General features: G+C 47.1%; 1 protein-coding gene across 1 annotated transcript in view; it reads right to left on the bottom strand.

Moving 5' to 3' along the window:
- Positions 1 to 18,941, bottom strand: part of MDGA2 (MAM domain containing glycosylphosphatidylinositol anchor 2) — a 209,694-nt gene that overhangs the window by 84,705 nt on the left and 106,048 nt on the right. The window contains exon 6 of the mRNA XM_059474248.1: positions 7,406 to 7,675. Within this exon, the coding sequence (XP_059330231.1) occupies positions 7,406 to 7,675 (270 nt within the window). The remainder of the gene's footprint in view (positions 1 to 7,405; positions 7,676 to 18,941) is intronic.

Genomic DNA, 18,941 nt, shown 5'->3' with positions numbered 1-18,941 from the left:
ATTTGAAGGGGATATAGATGATGGATCACGGATGAGATCCCAACACATTCAAGTGAGGGTGAAATTTCCAAAAACTACAGGAATTTGACCAAGAAGAAACAGGGACAACTTAGCAGCTGGAATTTTGTCACTTTTAAAATCCCAAGCATAGGAAAAAGGGTAAAAAAGCCAAAATATTTCCTAAGCTCCAAAATCCCAGCTTGACAAGGCATGAATGGAGCAGTGGATTGGGGCTGTCCCATCCCACAAGAAAATGGGAATTCAGGACTCTTGTCACAAGCCAGACAAGGATTGGGATATAAATGAAACCCTTCAGAGAAGCTGCCACAACCCTCAGTGGGCTCTGCACTTGCCAAAGAAATTTTAAATTCTTGGAATGTGGCAGCTGGATGTTCTCCAGGGCCTTTAAAAAGTTTAATTCTTGTGCCAAAGCCATCCTCCAAAGAAAAACAAAAAAAGGCTTGCTGAGTTTTCCTGCCCCAAAGTGATCCTTTGAAAATCTTCCCTCTTTGTACATGAGACTCAGCCATTCTCCCAGTCCCAGACAAACCCCCCATTCCCAAGGTTCCGCACTGGATTATCCCCATTTCTGCTTTTGAGGTGGCTCAGAAACTTTGTTGGAGTTCAGGATTTCCCTAGAGCCTGGATTTCTGGAATGCATATGGAATGCATTTCCCTCCAACACTTTTTCTTCCACTCTTAAATACCTCAAAGCTATATCAGGATCCTGTAAAAATTCCCAAAATTATTTATCAGACTGGACAGAGATCTAAAAATCCCAGTCCCAGTTGCTTGATGCAGCAGTAGAAGTGTCTTAAAACACATTTCAAGGACAGCAAAGCACCTTGGGAAAAGAAGAAACCACTCTGAGCTCATCCTTCTCCTCTTGGTTTCCTCCCCCTCCAAGAGGAGAAAAAACTTGGAAAAATCCAACTTTTTCTCTGCCAAAAAGAAAATGTTGGTAAAAGTCCCCAGATCTTGCCGTGTGTTATCAGCCAGGATCTAAAACAATATTTAAAGTACAGCACAAACCCTGCCAAAACAATTATCAGCTTTAGTAATTAATAACTTCTGCCAATCAAGAGTAAGAATAACCTTTATCCTTGTCTCCAGTGGGATCCCAGAATAATTGAGGATGGGAAAGAACTTCAAGGTCAGAGTCCCAGCTGTGCCCAATGCCCACCTTGTCCCCAGCCCAGAGCTCTCAGTGCCACCGCCAGGGGACACCTCCAGGCATGGGCACTGCAACCCTCCCTGGGCAGTGCCAAGGCCTGAGCCCCCTTTCCGTGGGGAAATTCCTGCTGTGCCCACCCTGAGCTGCCCCGGCCCAGCCTGAGGCCGTTCCCTCTGCTCCTGTCCCTGTTCCCTGGAGCAGAGCCCGACCCCCCGGCTGTGCCCTCCTGGCAGGAGCTGTGCAGAGCCACAAGGGCCCCTGAGCCTCCTTTGCTCCAGGTGAGCCCTGCCCAGCTCCTCAGGGATTCTGCAGCCCCTGCCCAGCTCCTCAGGGATTCTGCAGCCCCTGCCCAGCTCCTCAGGGATTCTGCAGCCCCTGCCCAGCTCCTCAGGGATTCTGCAGCCCCTGCCCAGCTCCTCAGGGATTCTCCAGCCCCTGCCCAGCTCCCTCAGGGATTCTGCAGCCCCTGCCCAGCTCCTCAGGGATTCTGCAGCCCCTTCCCTGCTCTGTTCCCTGCCCTGGACACGCTCCAGCCCCTCCAGGTCCTTCCAGAGCTGAGGGGTCCAGAACTGGACACAGCCCTCGAGGTCCTCCAGCAGTTTCCAGCACAATGGGCAATCAGGACAATCCCTTTCACTCTCCTGCTCCCACACAATTCCTGATCCAATGCAGGTGCCTTTGGCCTCTTCCCACCTGGCCACATAGGGAATGTCCAGCCACTGTCCCCAGGACCCCCAGGACAAAATTGGGAAAATTGTATTCATCCAAACCCAAGGAGAGGGCTCAGATGAATCCCATCTCCTGAATTCCCTTCTGATAAATCCTTCCAGACACGTGGTGCCAAAAAGGCTCCTCACGATGTCCTTCAGAGCAGCAAACTCCTTTCAAAATCAAATTCCTGCTCAGAAAAATTCCAGGAAGTCCTAATGAAAGGGCAGAAGGATCAATAAACCATCTCCGTTTTTATTGGAGAGCCTTTTATGAACTCATCCATGACCCTCCAGCCTGGGAAGAGCTCACAGGCCTGAGCCTCTGGCAGATAATAAAAATAAATGGATTTATTCAACTCCAAAGCTCAGATTTTCCCCACATTCATTCCCAGAGCTGTAAGCTTTTAAGGAGCACACTGGGAATTTATGGCTGTAGGAGCATCCTGGATGAGGAGATCAGGTTCACTTGGTTAAAACCTTTTGAAATCCCATCACAGAGGGCGCCTCTCCATGAAGCAGATGCCTGAGGATATTTGCCAAGGCCTTTGGAATTCTCCAGCCAGGAAAAAAGATGGAAAATCAGAATTATTGAGACTGGAAAAGGTCTTGGAGATCACCGAGCCAAGGTGTTATCCCAGCACTGTCGAATCCCAAAATTTATTCCATTCTGTTTCCTGAGAGCTTTTCCCAGGATACAGAGAAGAAAGGAAGGATTGGGAAAAGCTCCTTGTGCCAGTTTCATGGAAAATCCAACTTTTTTTGATTTTAGAATTCCCAACCAACCTCAGATGATTCTACACAGTGACCACACATGCCCGACCCACATCCCAAAATTTATTCCATTCTCCCACTTGCTGGGAGCTTTTCCAAGAATACAAAGAAAAAAAAAGGATAGAAAAAAAAAAAACCCTTCTGCCAATTCCATGGAAAAATGAACATTTTAGGATTTTAGCATTTCCAACCAGTCCCAGATGATTTCAGGCAGTGACCACACATGCCAGATCCACATCTCAAAATTTATTCAATTCTGTTTCCTGGGAGCCCTTCCCAGGATACAGAGAGGAAAGAAAGAATGAAAAAAGATCCTTGTGCCAGTTTCATGGGAAATCCAACATTTTAGGATGTTAGAATTCCCAAACAATCCCAGAAGATTCCAGGCAGAGACCACAAGTCCAGATGTGCCCATCATAGCTCACCCTCCTGCCAGGAGTGACCTGCTGGGTGACCAAACCCCAATTCCACCTCTGGGAAAAAATTCCAGAGCCTTTCCCAGCCTCTGGTGCTCGGCAGCTCATGGGAGCCCTGCTCACATTTCAATTGATGCAATCTGGGGCCATTCCAGAGATGCTGATGTCCAACCAGCCTTAATTTTATCCTTTACTCCTCTAAACCCCAAGGGAAATTCCTAAAAATAGCTTTGGAATAAAGAACAGGAAAGCAGAAGGAAGGCAGGTGTAGAGAACAAAATCCCAGGATTTTTATTTAATTAAAAAAGCAACAAAAGTTCATTAATTCATAAAAGCAACATTAATTTCCCAATCTGAGCTTCCTCCTTCTGTTTTTATTCCCTAATTATTTTTTTTAGCGGCCACGCCTACAGTTCACACGCAGTTTTTAAAGGGATAATCCAGAGGTACTTCCAGCAATCCTGGCCCTAAAAAGGGATTTCCCTGGAGAGCTTTTTGTCCAGGAAAAGCTTTTGTGCTGCTGCTGAGCACGGTCATTATTTTCTATTTCAACTGACAGGGAATCCCACCCCTCGGAAAAATTAACTCCAAGGATGAGGTTTCCACTTCCCAGAAGATGAAATTAACACAGGCAGAGTCCAATGGAATTAAAAATGTGCTGCTCTTACAATGGAAAAGAAGGAGGGATCCGATAAAGATTGGAATGGGATTCCCTCAGGAGGGAATCAATGGAACAGGATGTCCACGAATGGGATGGAATCCCCATTCCTGCAGAGATTTAAAGATCTGTGAATGTGGCACCACACAGGGCAGTGGTGGCCTTGGCAGTGCTGGGGGAGGGTTGGACTCAATGTTTTTGGAGGATTTTTCCAAGCTCAGCAATTCTCATGTTCCATGATTTCCACACAGCCTGACACCCTTCCCAACCCTGCCAGTGCTCTTGACTTTAAGCCCTGGAAAACGTTTCTGTGGCTCTCCCTGTGCCCCAATCTGATGTGGAGGTGTCCCTCAAGGATGCTATCCAGCATTTTCCTCTCTTACTGGATGGAGGAGCCACCTTGGAATCAGAGAATCCTGGAATGGTTGGGGTGAAAGGGACCTGAAATCTCATCCCATTCCAATCCTTACCACGGGCAGGGACACGTCCCACTGTCCCAGGCTGCTCCAAGCCCCATTATCCAACCTGTCTATTGGACACTTCCAGGGATCCAGGGGTGTCTGGATCCCAGGTTCTCTGGGAATTCCATTCCAGCCCCTCCCCACCTTCCCAGCCAGGAATTCCTTCCCAGTATCCCATTTAATCCACCCTCTTCCAGTTTAAAGCCATTTCCCCTAATCCTGTTCACTCCAGCCAGGAATTCCCAGTTCCCAATCTCCCATCCATCCCTGCCCTCTGGCTCCTGTCCCTCCATGCCTTGTCCCCAGTCCCTCTGCAGCTCTCCTGGAGCCCCTTCAGGCCCTGCCAGGGGCTCTGAGCTCTCCCTGGAGCCTTCTCCTCTCCAGGGAACATTCCCAGCTCTCCCAGCTTGGATCCAGGGGGGCTCCAACCCTTGGAGGAGCTCCATGCCCTCCTCTGGATCACATCCACACCTTCCTTGTCCCAAGTCCCTCTCCACGTTTGGAGTCAGGTGTGAGTGGCCAGCAGCCACAAAAACAGGAAAACATCCAGAAAAAATTCATGGAGATGCTTCATTCATGGAATGGAGCACAGACAACAAAGGCACACTCCGATAAAAACACTGACATTTAGCGAAATTTAAAGGGAAAAAATTTTCCTCTGGGCCCTGCTGGTGCTTTGAGGAAAGATTTATTTCTGGGTCAGACTGGGGGATTATTGTTGAATCCTGGGATTCAGGATGCACCTGGCACAAGATGGGAACTCCATTTACCAAATGCTTTTCCTGCCTGGCATGGAAGTTTCTATTTCCAGCAAATTCTCTTCTCTCCTCAGCTGCTGTGTGAAAATCCTGACCCACAACAGCCAAATGAGCTGAAGTGAGAGAGAAATGAGGCAAAATGCTGAGAAATAAACACACAAAGCACAAAGTCAACCCAAACTCTGCTTTTCTCTCACATTTCACTCCTCAACTCAGCATCACTTGCAGCAAAGATAAACCCAAGAGTGGAATGGAGATTTTTTCCTTCTAAAGGAGAGTTTTTCCCATTTAACAGAAATAATAAGGGTGAAATAATAAAACTGGGGCTGGGAAGGAGCTGAGCTTCATTTATTTAATGGGTTCTTCTCATTGTGGTCCCTTCTCAGCATTAACAGGGCCATGGAAAAGAGAGGGAAAAGGGGGAAAAAAAATCACCTGGAGTGTTACAATGAGACTTTGTTCAATATCTAGCAGCTCCCAGGCATCATCTTCTATAAATAAAAATGGGAGGGGATATTATTATTATTTTTATTATGATGCCATGACTCATGGAATTTGTGTCTGCAGGGATTTAGGGATGTGGCTTTTCCTGAGGGCTGCCTGGCACTGTCTGCTGGGTCAAAGAAAACATTGAGGTTTCTTTTCACACCAAGTTCTTTCTCTCCTTTCCCTTACTCGAAGCTGTTATCCACTCCCAATTCCCCTTCCCCACCTCATCCCCATGTAAATCCCAGCAAATGAATATTCCTGAGCCAAGGAATGACAACAAAACCTCAGAGCCAAATGTCAGAAATTCAAATTCAAACGCAAAATTCCAAATAAATCCACGCCCATCTCCTGATCCAATGCTCTCTCCCTGACCTCCAGGACAGAAATATCTCCCAATTCCTCATCCTGCTGGAGAGCAGGAGGTGCTGGGGAATAAGTGAGCAGGGGTTGTGGTTTCCATGAAATATTCCCACACAGACTCTTTATCCATCAGTTTTTCCTGAGTCTGATTAATCCCAGGTTATTCTTTCAAATTCCTATAGCTTGGAGTTTATGTGGAAAATGAGGTTCAGATGAAGCATTTGGTTCAGGGAGCTGAATCCTCTCTGATGATGCCAATCCAGCTCTGTATCCAAACCAACTGCCCGTGTCCCAGGGGCTTTCCAGAAGGGATTAAATGAGCAGGGAAAGATTCCCTCCAGCTGGGAGCAGTTTTTGTGTAAGCCCTCCTCTTTCATTTTCACCTCAGATAAACATTTTTCCTGATATTTCCTGGAATTCAAGCACAGGGATCCATCTCAAGCTCCCCACCAGGGAGGAAATTCCCAGCCTTAGTTTCAGGAACAGCTTCAGATAAGGAGGAAGGAAGAGATGAAGGAGGCAATGAGAACTCCAGGAGCTTGAGATGCATCCAAGGCCTTTGGTGATCATTTCATAGAACCATGGAATATCCTGATCTGGGAGAGACCCACAAGGATCATGGAGTCCAAATCCTTCCCTGTACAGATCCCCCAACAATCCCACCCTGGGATCCCTGGAATTGCTGTCCAAAATCTCCTGGAGCTCTGGCAGCCTTGGGGCCGTGCCCATTCCCTGGAGAGCCTGGGCAGTGCCAGCACCCTCTGGAATAGGGGAACCTTTCCCTGAGATCCAACCTGAGCCTGCCCTGGCCCAGCTCCAGCCATTCCCTGGCTCCTGTCCCTGTCACGGGGACCATCAATCAGAGCTGCTCCTCAGGAGGATGTTGAAGACCACAGTGAGGTCTCCAGTCAATGTCCTCCAGGCTGAACTAACCAATTTCTCTCTACTTTGCAAGGAAAAGCTGCTGCATCACCCCAACACAAAAAGGCACCAAACCACCCTTGTTCCACCTTAGGGCTTTGATCCCAGGACAAGAACTCTGGAAGTCTTGGAAACCAACAATAATTCATCCCATAAATGATTAGAGGTGTTCAGAAATCCTGGAGTAAGAGAATTATCAAGGTTGAAAGAGACCTTCAATATTTAGTCCAACCAGGACCATTTGGAAACAGAGGAAACACCCACTGCTGAACATTGAACATTGAACATCTAATGTTAGATATTTAATGTTGAGGATTAATGTTAAATGTTGAATGTTAAACCTTGAATGTTGACCATTGAACATTGAATTTTGAATGTTGAACATTGAGCATTAGATATTTAATGTTGAACATTAAACATAGAATGTTGAACAATGAACACTGAATTTTGAATGTTGAACATTGAACATCAGATATTTAATGTTGTGCATTGAATGCTGAATGTTGGACGTTAAACCTTGAATGTTGAACATTGAATATTGAATGTTGAGCAATGAACATTGAATGATGGATAGTGAACATTGAATGTTGAACACTGAACATTGAACCCTGAATGTTGCTGTCCCACGGGATTAGGACTGGAATAATCTTCCAGGAGAAAAGTCCATGGTTTTCCAACTGAACTCACCTCTTACGATGATGTTGGTGGACTTCTTGGCGGGATTGCCGACGTTGTTGTTGGCGATGCAGCTGTAGGTGCCGGAATCCTCGGAGGTGATGGCGGGAATGGTCAGGGTGCCCCCGTTCAGCACAGTCTTGTTGGGCAGGACCCCCACAGACCTCACCCACGTCAGGCTGGGCGCCGGCTCCCCCCCGGTGGTCACACACACCAAGGTGATGGCTTCTCCAGGGTTCACCACGATGGGGTCATCCACGAGGAGCTTGATGGAAGGGGATGCTGCAGAACAACAGGGATCACAGAATCAGGGAATGGTTGGGATGGAAGGGATCTTAAAGATCATCCCATCCCACCCCTGCCATAGGCAGGGACACCTTCCACTATTCCAGGCTGCTCCAAGCCCCAGCGTCCAACCTGGCCTTGAGAACTGCCAGGGATCCAGGGGCAGCCACAGCTGCTCTGGGCACCCTGTGCCAGGGCCTGACCACCCTCACAGCCAGGAATTCCTAATTCCCAGAATCCCATCTATCACTGCCCTCTGGCAGTGGGAAGCCATTCCCTGTGTCCTGGCACTCACTGGTTTCTTGTTCCAGCTCTGACTGGTGGTTCCAGTAAGAGAAGGAGAAGGAGATAAAGAAAAGCAGGGACACTTAAAGCCATGGAATCACAAAATCATGGAATGGTTTGGGTTGGGAGGGACCTTAAATCTGATCCAGTGCCACCCCAGCCACGGCAGGGACACCTCCCACTGTCCCAGGCTGCTCCAAGCCCCGGTGTCCAACCTGGCCTTGGGCACTTTCAGGAATCCAGGGGCAGCCACATTCCCGGGGCATGCAGAGGCAGGTAGGGATGGATGGATGGATGGATGGATGGATGGATGGATGGATGGATGGATGGATGGATGATGGACGGACAGTCCTGCAGTTACAATTTGGGATGGAACACGCCTGTGTGTGGGACAGGTGCCGGCTCACTGGATTGGAAATCTTGGAAAAAGGAATTAGTCAAGAATTTGTTTGGCATGGGAAGCCTGTTCTCCTCAAGTCAGATCCTGCCACTCATCCATCCTTCTCCATCCACCTTCTCCCCAGTGAACTCCTGGGGACTTGGCTGCCAAGCGGGATGAATCCCTGGAGTTGGAATGCAGAGAAGCATCTCCCTTGGGACATCATCTCTTTGTATATGGAGAGACTGAACCACCCTGGACAGGGGCGTTTTTTCCTCTCTGGGATGTGCAACCTTCAGCTCACACCTCATTCCCATAATTCCCATAAAATTCCAGGTGTAGCAGCAGCAGTCAGCACAGGTTGATGGGGAGATGCTGCTGACCTCGGAAAGAAGTGATTAAATTTAATTCTCTTTTCTTTTCTCTCCTTTTCCATGAAATATTTCCATGTAATAGAAGAGAAGTAAATGCTCAATAATAAGGGACAGGGCAGCAATTAATTGGAGATTATAGATATAAATAAAATAGAAAGAATAAAAATAAAATAAAAATAAAAATAAACCTATAAATATAAATGTAAAATCCCACTCTGAACTGTGACATCCTGTGTTCCCTGGGGAGAGGGATCCACCCTTGCTGGATCCAGGCTTTGCTCCAAGGCATCCTTTAAGCTGCATAAATGATGAAGCAATGTATAAATATCCATTTCTAGGCCAGGAAAAGCAGCAATTCCGAAAAAAAAGCCAGGAATGAAGGTGAAGGATTGACTTTCTGGGCCAAGAATGCCAGCAAATGTGGTAATAAAAAGGGAAAGGCAATAAAAATGTTACATTCCAAATCACATTCCCATCCTTGTTATTACAGGGAGATATTCCCGGGTGTTCTGCTTTAGATGGGAATCTTATTTCAATATTAAAGGAATACAAACCAAGCACTAGAGGCAAATACAAGAATCAGCCATAAAATCAGAGTTTGCTTCATTTGGGCTTCACCCAGGAGGAATTTGCTTTGTCTGCATTTGGAAGCAGGAACAAAAGAAAAATGGGAAGAGCTTCCTTTGTACCTGTCCTGGCACTGGGAGAACTGGGAACATCGCATTCATGGAATATCCTGAGTAGGAAGGTCCCACAAGGATTATGGATCAAGCTGCTGTCCCTGCCCAGACCCCCAACAATCCCACCCTGGGTATCCCTGGCAGTGCTGTCCAAAGGCTCCTGGAGCTCTGGCAGCCTCAGGGCGGTGCCCATTCCCTGGGGAACCTGGGCAGTGCCAGCACCCTCTGGAATAGTGGAACCTTTCCCTGCTGTCCATCCTATCCCTCCTGGACACAGCTCCAGCCTCAGTCCCGTCCTTGGTAACCAGAGGAAACTCCTTAAGAGAGCAGAGATTCACAATCCAAGCCCTCTCTTCCTCTTCCTCCCATTTTTGGACTTCTCAAATCCTTCCCAGCATGAATTCCTGATTCAGGTAATTTAAAACCAAAGGAATTGGGCTCATGGCTAAAAATGCAGACCCCAAACCAGTCAGCTCTGCCATCTGTGCCAGGGTCTCTTTGCTCATAACCTCTGAGCTCTTCTTCCATCAGCCGATGTCTCCAGCAGCTGATGGATCCCTGGTTTGGAATTCCAGCTGGGAAACTGGGATTTGTGCCATGTTTTCTGCTTAAGGAGGTTTATTTTTGGAAGAAGGTGTCAAAAACAAGGATCCAGGTACAACCAGATCCTGTGGGGTCATCACCAACACCCAGCTGGCTCCTATTTCCCTCTCCCTTCCTCTCTCCTCGGTTTCATCATTTTTCCTGAACAATTCCAGCAAGGAGCTGCTCTTTGCTCCCACTTCCCATCAAATCTCGAGACAGGGAACAAGGGAACCACGGATAATCCTTCAAAACTTGAAGCAAAAGATAAAAGCACCGACGTCAGCCCAAGCTGGTGGGGCCATTTCCATAATCCTGCAGATGAAAGGGAGCCCTTTGCCATCCTCCAGGAGCAAAGTGGGATGGGATAAAAAGGTTGGGACACATCCCTTTCATCCCGACACTCCAGACAGAAAGAACATGGAAATGAGGGTTTGGATACAGCAGTTTCCCTTTATTTACACCACAAGTTTCACTTTCAGCTCCAATCCCAAAAAGGCAAACAAAAATCCCTGGATTTCTGCAGCCGCAGACACAGCAAGCTGGATTTATTCTAAAAAATATTAAGAAATTTAGGAAGGTTGTTGAAGTTTTCAGAAAATAGGACTCAGTGGAGCAGATAAAGGGTCAAACCCCTCTTATGAAGGGAATATTCCCAATATTCCCAATATTCATGAATGAGCCTTTAAATTGATATTTCTCTGCTGAAAGAGAAAGAATAGGGAGTTACAGCCAGGGAAACATAGAATCCTGGAATGGTTTGGGTTGGAAGGACCTTAAATCCGATCCAGTGCCACTCCTGCCATGGCAGGGACATCTCCCACTCTCCCATTGTCCAACCTGGCCTTGGGCACTGCCAGGGATCCAGGGGCAGCCATGGGAACATGGGAGAGGTTCATGTATGAAATCCCATAAATTCCAAAAATTCCAAATGCAACAAAGCCATCCCTGCCAGAAGGAGTCAGGACTAAATTGGGTTTGTTTTCATTCTCAAAGCCTCTTCCCAAGCCAAGGTCTGTCCTAAATGACTTCCAGGATTCAGGAGGGGAACACTGGGCCGTGGAGCTTTGGCCAGCAAAGCTTCACCCAGCCACAACCTCCAACCCAGCAGAGCCTCAGCCAGCCAACATTCCCCATCAAAACTTCCCTTGGACTCCATTAGGAATAATAAAAATCATCACCAAACAATAGCAAGCTCCAGGAAATACTTCCAAAACTTTCCTGGAGCACACTTTCCAAACATCCCATTTGCACACTACGAGAATGCCTCCCTGTCCTGAGGGCTCTACGTCCCCCCTGTCCTTTGGAATTGGGGTTTCCCACATTTTGGAGTCAGCCTTGGGTTGGCAGGGGACTGTCGGAACCCAGGAAATTCCTCTGGCTGCCTTGGAAGACTCCAGATCTTAGCAGGGGGCTCAGAGACCTTGGCACGGAGCCCAAGACCCCTGTGTCTTTAATTTAGCCCTTGGAAAAACAATTACCAACCTTTATATGAAGGATTACAAGTCAAGAGTTCAAGTAGAATAATGGTTAGTTTTTCATGGGGTGAAAATGTAGAATTTTGGGGTTTTAGAATGGGGGTTCAGGAGGCAAGATGGAGGAATTTGGGCACATCCTCTCTTTCTCCTTCTTCTTCTTCTTGTCCTCCATCTTCTGCTGTGATGGAGGCACTTCTGGATTGGTTTAGAGTAGAGACAGACTGTCTAATGTAGGTGATAGGTATTGGGAAATTATTGTAAATAAAGTACACGTAGTTTTTTGTATAAAAAGCCAACACCACCCCAAGGGCAGGGACTGTGCCACAACCCAACTGCCAGGCAGACCTCAATGGGTTGGAGAAAGAATGAGAGAGATAAGAAATAATAAACAACATTGAAAACCAGAACGAAAGTATCCTGACTCCTTCTTCGACGGCCGGGCTGGGAAAAGAGGCTTGTACGTATCTCAGAGTCACTGTGACCAGCAGAGATTCTGAGAGGGCACAAAGAGAGCGGCAGAGCCCCTGGGAGCTCCTCCCCTGGCAGAACAAGGCCCTACTGATCGGAGGGAATCCGCCCCGCTCCCATTCACGCCGCAGCTGCAGCCTTGGGAAAGGGGCTCCCATTCAGAGCTTCCGTGCGGGAGCCACGGACGGGGGTAGGACGATCAGGATGGACAGAGACCAGAGATCTCTGAAGCCAGGCCTTTGAACTTGGGGTTTATTACAAAGGTCTGGGTGGTTTATTACAAAGGGTCTGGGTGGTTTATTACAAAGGGGCCTGGGTGGTTTATTGCAAAGAGCCTGGGTGGTTTATTGCAAAGAGCCTGGGTGGTTTATTGGAAAGGGCTCCAAGCAGGGCCCTGCTGGGAGCTGCCAGCCACAGCTCGGAGCAGGCCCCAAAGAGGGAGAGAGAGGTAAAGACAGTGGTAAAGAGAGAGAAGACAAGAGTGTGTGTCAGAACCCAGGAAATTCCTCTGGCTGCCCTGGAGGGCTCGAGACCCTGCCTGGGGGTCTCAGAGACCTTGGCACAGAGCCCAAGACCCCTGTGCCTTTGATTTAGCCCTTGGAAAAAACAATTACCAACCTTTATATGAAGAATTATAAGTCAAGAGAGTTTAAGTAGAATAATGGTTAGTTTGTCACAGGGTAAAAAATAGATTTTTGGGGTTTTTAGAATGAGGGTTCAGGAGGCAAGATGAAGGAATTTGGGTGTGTTCAGCTTTTCTCCTTCTTCTTCTTGGCCCCCATCTTCTGCTGTGATGTTGGCATTTTTGGACTGGTTTAAGGTAGAAGCTCACTGTCTAACATAGGTGATAGGTATTGGGAAATTATCGTAAATAAAGTACACCTAGGTTTTAGTATAAAAAGACAACACTGCCTCTGAGGTGGCCAGTGTGCCATGGACTGACCTGTCAGACAGACCTCAGTGGCTCAGAGAAAGGATGTTATAGATGAGAAATAATAAACAACCTTGAGAACGAGAGCAAAAGAATCCTGACTCCTTCTTTGACTGCCCAGCTGGGAAAAAGAGACTTGTACACATCTTGGAGTCACTCTGACCAGGAGAGATTCTGAGAAGCGTGGTAAGAGAGTAAGGAAGAGTAAAAAGAGAGTGAAGTTCCCATAACAATACAATAAATCTTCTTCTGTGCTGAATATTCTGATTCTCACTAACCAATCCAGTACAAGATACAAATCCTACAGCATTTCCATACAGCCTATAAGAATCATTACATTACCACACTGTGTTACATTTCAAACCCTAAAAACTCCTCTTTGGGCCCTTCTGCCAAGCTGTAGGGTCTGCTCTGACCCTTGGGCCTGTCTGCAAGCAGAGGGTGTTGTTCCATCACAAGGGGATCACCTTCAGCTGGCCACACCATTGTTTTCCAATTGTTCAGTAACTGAGGGATCTCAAAGCTTGCTTTCATTTCAATCTCGCTTATAGTTTCCATATTCTCCAAATCTTTTGCCAGGCAATCATATTTATAAGGCCTTCCTGTTTCATCTTCCCCAGCATCACATCCCAGGATTTCAGAGCTGCCTGGGGAGCCAACAGCACTGGTGACAAAATGCTCTTGGAATTATGGTGGGTCACAAAGCCCAGCCCTGCTGCTCCAGGCACTACCAGGAATTTAAATGGGAATTACATCCATTTCTGTGGCCGTGTGTTAAAGGCAAGCCAGTCACCAGTGGCAGATGGATGGAGATTGATTAGGAAATTAATAATTAATGGCTCCAACATAGCCCAGTCCTCACAAGGTGCTAAACCAGCAGGAAACACACCCTGGGCTTGATTAATGACAGAGGCAAGGCTTTCTCAGACTGAGCACAAACCAAGCACTCCTTAAGTCATTGTTAACATGCTTAATTAGATCAGGCTGCCAAGCACTCCGACCAGAGAAGCTGTGGCTGCTCCATCCTTGGAATGTTCCAGGCTGGATGAGTTTTGGAGCAACCTGGGAGAGTGGAAGGTTTCCCTGCCCTGCAGGGAGTGGAATGCGATAAACCTGGAGGTCCCATCCCACCCAAACCATTCTGGGATTTATTCAAGGATCAGATGAAGATGTTGAGGGAATTTGAAGGGGTGGAGTCTCTGCTGCTGCCTGGGATGGGGAGCTGAGGCTGGGATCACATGGGGAGGAAAATCCATCTGTCATTCTTGGAGCAGCCCGAAAAAATCCACTGCCAACGTGTCATAATTACAGAGAGACAAATAGAGGTATTTAGGCTGGATGTATGGAATTGAGGAAATGTCACAATTGGCTTTAGGGATTACTGGAAATGCAGAAGAAACCCAATAATTTAATAGCAATATCAAAGTACAGGCAGCAAGTCATGTCCTTGACAAGGCTCTCAGCTGTGATGAATGGAAATGAAAGGACATTATTTCCTCCAGTTTGGGGCATTATTTGAAAGGCAGAACCGAAGTAATAGAACATAATTGAATTATATTTTTATATCCATTGCTGTGTGTGCATCCATTTCATTTACAGCCAGCATTTCTTGCAGGAACACAAAGCCAATATTCCTAACAAGACACGCAGTGCTCAGAGAGGAAAGGTTTGAGCTCCCTGCCAGGCTGGAAGCAGCATTCCTGTAACTATTTACTCCAGAAAGTTCAAACAAGAGTGGGTTGGAATTCCCAGATTTAGAGTTAGAATCAGAAAATCACAGAATGGGATTGGGAGGGAGCTTAAAACTCACCTTGTTCCACCCCTGCCATGGCAGGGACACCTCCCACTGTCCCAGGGTGCCCCAGTGCCCAGCCTGGCCTTGAGCACTGCCAGGGATCCAGGGGCAGCCACAGCTTCTCCAGGAATTCCATCCCAGCCCCTGCTCACCCTCCCAGCCAGCAATTCCTTCCATAAATCCAACCTAAATCTCCCCTCCTTCAGCTCCATTCCCGGTCATCTTTTTTTTTTTTTTTACTGTTATTTTACAGAGGAAAACTCAACTTTTTGTTGCCCACCCTGCAATAAGGCAGGTGCTTACTTTTCATCATCAGGCCATGAAAAAACTCGAATTACCCCTAAAAATATAAACCCAGGGAAAAATAAAAGAAAAAGAATCCTAAAACTGAACAAGAGATGAAAATCTCTCTTATATTTTTCTGTGTTTATCCTCTGCTGCTGCTACAGAGAGATCCCAGTGGAAGTTGCACACCACGTGAAAAGAGGAGAAAATTCTTCAGCTAAACAGTTCCAGAGTTCTAGAACAGTTCTAGTTCAAAAAATTCATGTTTAGGCAAATAAAACATATTTATCTTAATCTCATAATTTTTTTTTTACTTACTCTCTCATTTCTCCTATTTCCTTTTCACTGCATTTAAATTCCCAGCACTTCCAGGTCAAGAAGAAATAAAGAGAATCTTCTCAAATCCCAGATCTTTCAGGTTTGTGTCCTTTTTTTGACTTGATACATGGAATGACTGAGGTAAAATATTCCCAGAGCAGCTTTAAGCATTGCAGTTGCTTTAGGATCATCGTGGAATGGTTCCTCATGGAATGGTTTGGGGTAGAAGAGACCTCAGAGATTATCTAATCCAACCCCTCATGTCACAGGCAGGATTTAGGGTTTTCCCTGGCACACAGGAGAGATTTCCAGCTGGTAAAATACCTGGATCTGTTCTGGGACAAAGGCGTGTCTCCCCCCATGCAGGGCAGGTGTACCTTGATGGCCAGAGCCACCCTTGTCTGTGTCCCTGAACCACCTGCTGGAGTCCCTGAGCAGTCACTGCTCCTGTCAGGGATTAAAATGAATAAAAATCCTATTTTTCGGTCTGCCCTGAGCCTGTTCCTGAAATAAAGAGGCTTAAAGTTGAGGCAAGAGCAAGATCATTTTGTCTGGGCACCCTGTCAGAAATGGAAAATTCTGAGGTTCAGGTAGCAGAATGGGGAGTTACAGGATAGAAATAAATGATGGAATTACCACAGAATTGTAAATTGGAATATCCTGAGGGAAAGATCCACAAGGATCACAGAGCTCAACCCCTGGCCCTGCTCAGACCCCCAACAATCCCACCCTGGGCATCCCTGGCAGCCCCTGGAGCTCTGGCTGTGCCCATTCCCTGGGGAGCTTGGGCAGTGCCAGCACCCTCTGGGGGAAGAACCATTCCTTAAAATCAAAAACTATAAATAAATATAACAATAAATCACATTTATGAAGGTTTTTTCAGCTGAGCTCAGTCTTTATAAATTCCTGAATCTCCACACAAGCCAATCCAGGTATCACTATCCATTCCTCAGTGGAATTTCCCTTTTCCCCCCTCCTCTAGAACTTTTCCAGAATCCCTCTGCTTTTCCAGCCTGCGGGCTGCAGCTCTGCTGACTCACATCTTTATGCTCCTTTTTCTCAGGATTTCAGCTGCTCACAGTGACCCCATGATACGTACGTCTCTTTTCCCAGTCTTGCTGTCGAAGAAGGAGTCAGGATTCCTCTATTCTTATTCTCAAGGTTTTTTATAATTTCTTATCTATAACATTCTTTCTCTGACCTGCTGAGATCTGTCCAACAGGTCAGACAGAGGCACGCTGCCTGTCCTTGGGAGGGATGATATCTTTATTTATATATATATATATATATATATATATATATATATATATATATATATAAAAACTATATAAATTAAGTGTACTTTATTTACCATAACTTCCCAATACCCATCACCTATGTTAGACAGTGATTTTCTACTGTAAACCAATCCAGAAATGCCACCATCACAGCAGAAGATGGAGGCCAAGAAGAAGAAGAAGGACAGGACACACCCAGATCCCTCCATCTTGCCCCTTGAACCCCCATTCTAAAAACCCCAAAATTCTACTTTCCACCCTGTGACAAATTCACTATCATTCTACTTAAATTTTTCTGGCTTGTAAATCCTCATATAAGGTAGGTAATTTTTCTAAGGGCTAAACCAAAGGCACAGGGGTCTTGGGCTCTGTGCCAAGGTCTCTGAGCTCCCTGGCAGGATCTCGAGTCCTCCAGGGCAGTCAGAGGAGTTACCTGGGTTCTACCTTTTCTCCTGGGTGCTTTTCCTCTCCCTTTCCCAGCACTTTGCTGCCTCGTGGGTGGGCTCATGCTGCCGTTCAGGAACCGAGGTGGCAACGAGGATTGCAGCAGGAGGAAGGGAGGCAGATTTCAGCTTTTCAAGGCACTTCCTTGTTGCTTCTGCTCGGGACAGGCTACAAAAGCTCCCAGCTCCCACACTGCAGCTCCCAGCTCCCACACTGGAGAGATTCATTCCGTGGGGTGTAAGAGCCTAAATGAGGGATGTGGGACTCCAGGCAGCTCTTCCTAATGCAGTTTATTGCATCTAAGACATTACAGCAGCCCAGGGCTGTGGGTGACAGAGCTGTGCCCACAGCTGTCAGCTCCAGCTGCCAGCAGGCCTGGAGTCCCCCATTCCTCATTCAGGCCCTGACTAATGGTGCCCCACGTTGGGCGCCACTGTAAGAGCCTAAATGAGGGATGTGGGACTCCAGGGGCTCTCCAAAATGCAGTTTATTGTACCCAAGGTGTCACAGCAGCCCAGGGCCGTGGGTGACAGAGCTGTGCCCACAGCTGTCAGCTCCAGCTGCAGGCAGCCCTGGACACCCTTAGTTTAGGTTACAATGCATTATAGACTTTTCTGTGCTGAGCATCTTCATACAGCAGAACCACTCTATGCCTTAACTGTTACCTGTAGCCCATCATAACTGCTGTAATCACCATATTCATGTCACTGTTCTCCAGTCACTAACAGTCAGTGCATTACAGTTTCAGCTAGAAGTTGTTTTCCAGTTTTCTTGCAGTGGAAAATTCAGAGACCTTTTTTCTACTTGCCACATTTGCTGCCTTGTTTGCCTGTGCCCTCTTTGTGCTTGGTAAAAACATCTTCTTGTTTGGGGTGGGTTTATCCTTTGCTCTAAGCCATAAAACCCCTTCTAACTCACACAGCCTTTGCCTCCTTGGTTATCCAGTGGGACTGGCTCAGCAATTCTTTTCTTCTATATCAAAACTTGCTTCCATCTCTATTCCTTCATCAGACTCTACATTGAGAAATCTTTCTGCTAAACACACATATCTGTGAGACTTTCTTGTCAAACTTTCATCCTTCCCAACAGTGGGAATTTGATCCAGAGGCACTGAGGGAAGCGGGATCCTCCCTTTGGCAGCTTAAACCCATCATGGTATTGCCCCTTCCCTGCTGAATTTAGATGCATGCAGGATTAAATCCATGCAGGATTAAATCCATCCCAGCCATGCCAAAGTCAGGCCTGCAAGCCGAGGTCGTGGATCTAAGAGCCCCTAGAGCACAATTCCTGCTTTCCAAAAATAGAAGGGATGAGTTGTTCCTCAGTTCCCCGAGTGTAGCTCTGCCTGAACAGCTCCAGACACCTCAGCCCAGCCCTGCTGCAACAGCAACATCCTAATTAGTGGATTAGGGCTGGCTGCCTAACGAGGAGCTGCCAAGGAAGGACCCTCAGGCTTCTGGAGGACACAGGAACAAACATCAGCAATGTGCTCAGGAAAAGGGAGCTGGGATCCAGGGATGTAGTAAAAGGGAATTTTTGGAAATGCAGGGGAGCAGCTCTGGTTGGACCTGGTGTTTGTGGGGCTGGGAACGTGGAGAGCTCTGCATTCCCACAGGGCTGGGATTCTCCAAGGAGATCAGCAGGACATGGGGACACTGGGATGATGTGAGCTCCAGGGAATCAGGAAAATGTTCTTCATACACTAATGGAATTGTTAGGATTGGAAAACACCTCTAAGACATCAAGTCCAACCATTCCCAGCCCTGACAAGGCCACCACTGAGCCTGTCCCCAGGTGCCACATCCACAGGGATTTAAATCCCTCCAGGGATGGGCACTCCAAACCTCCCTCCCAGCTGTGCCAGGGCTGGGGAACCCTTTCCATGAAGGAATTTTCCCAAAATCCAACCTGACCCTCCCTGGGTGACACTTGAGGTCATTTCCTCTGATCCTGGAGGATTTTACATG

Source organism: Ammospiza nelsoni, chromosome 6, assembly GCF_027579445.1.
Source record: "Ammospiza nelsoni isolate bAmmNel1 chromosome 6, bAmmNel1.pri, whole genome shotgun sequence".
Taxonomy (NCBI): domain Eukaryota; kingdom Metazoa; phylum Chordata; class Aves; order Passeriformes; family Passerellidae; genus Ammospiza; species Ammospiza nelsoni.
This window is presented reverse-complemented; position numbering and strand designations above follow the sequence as displayed.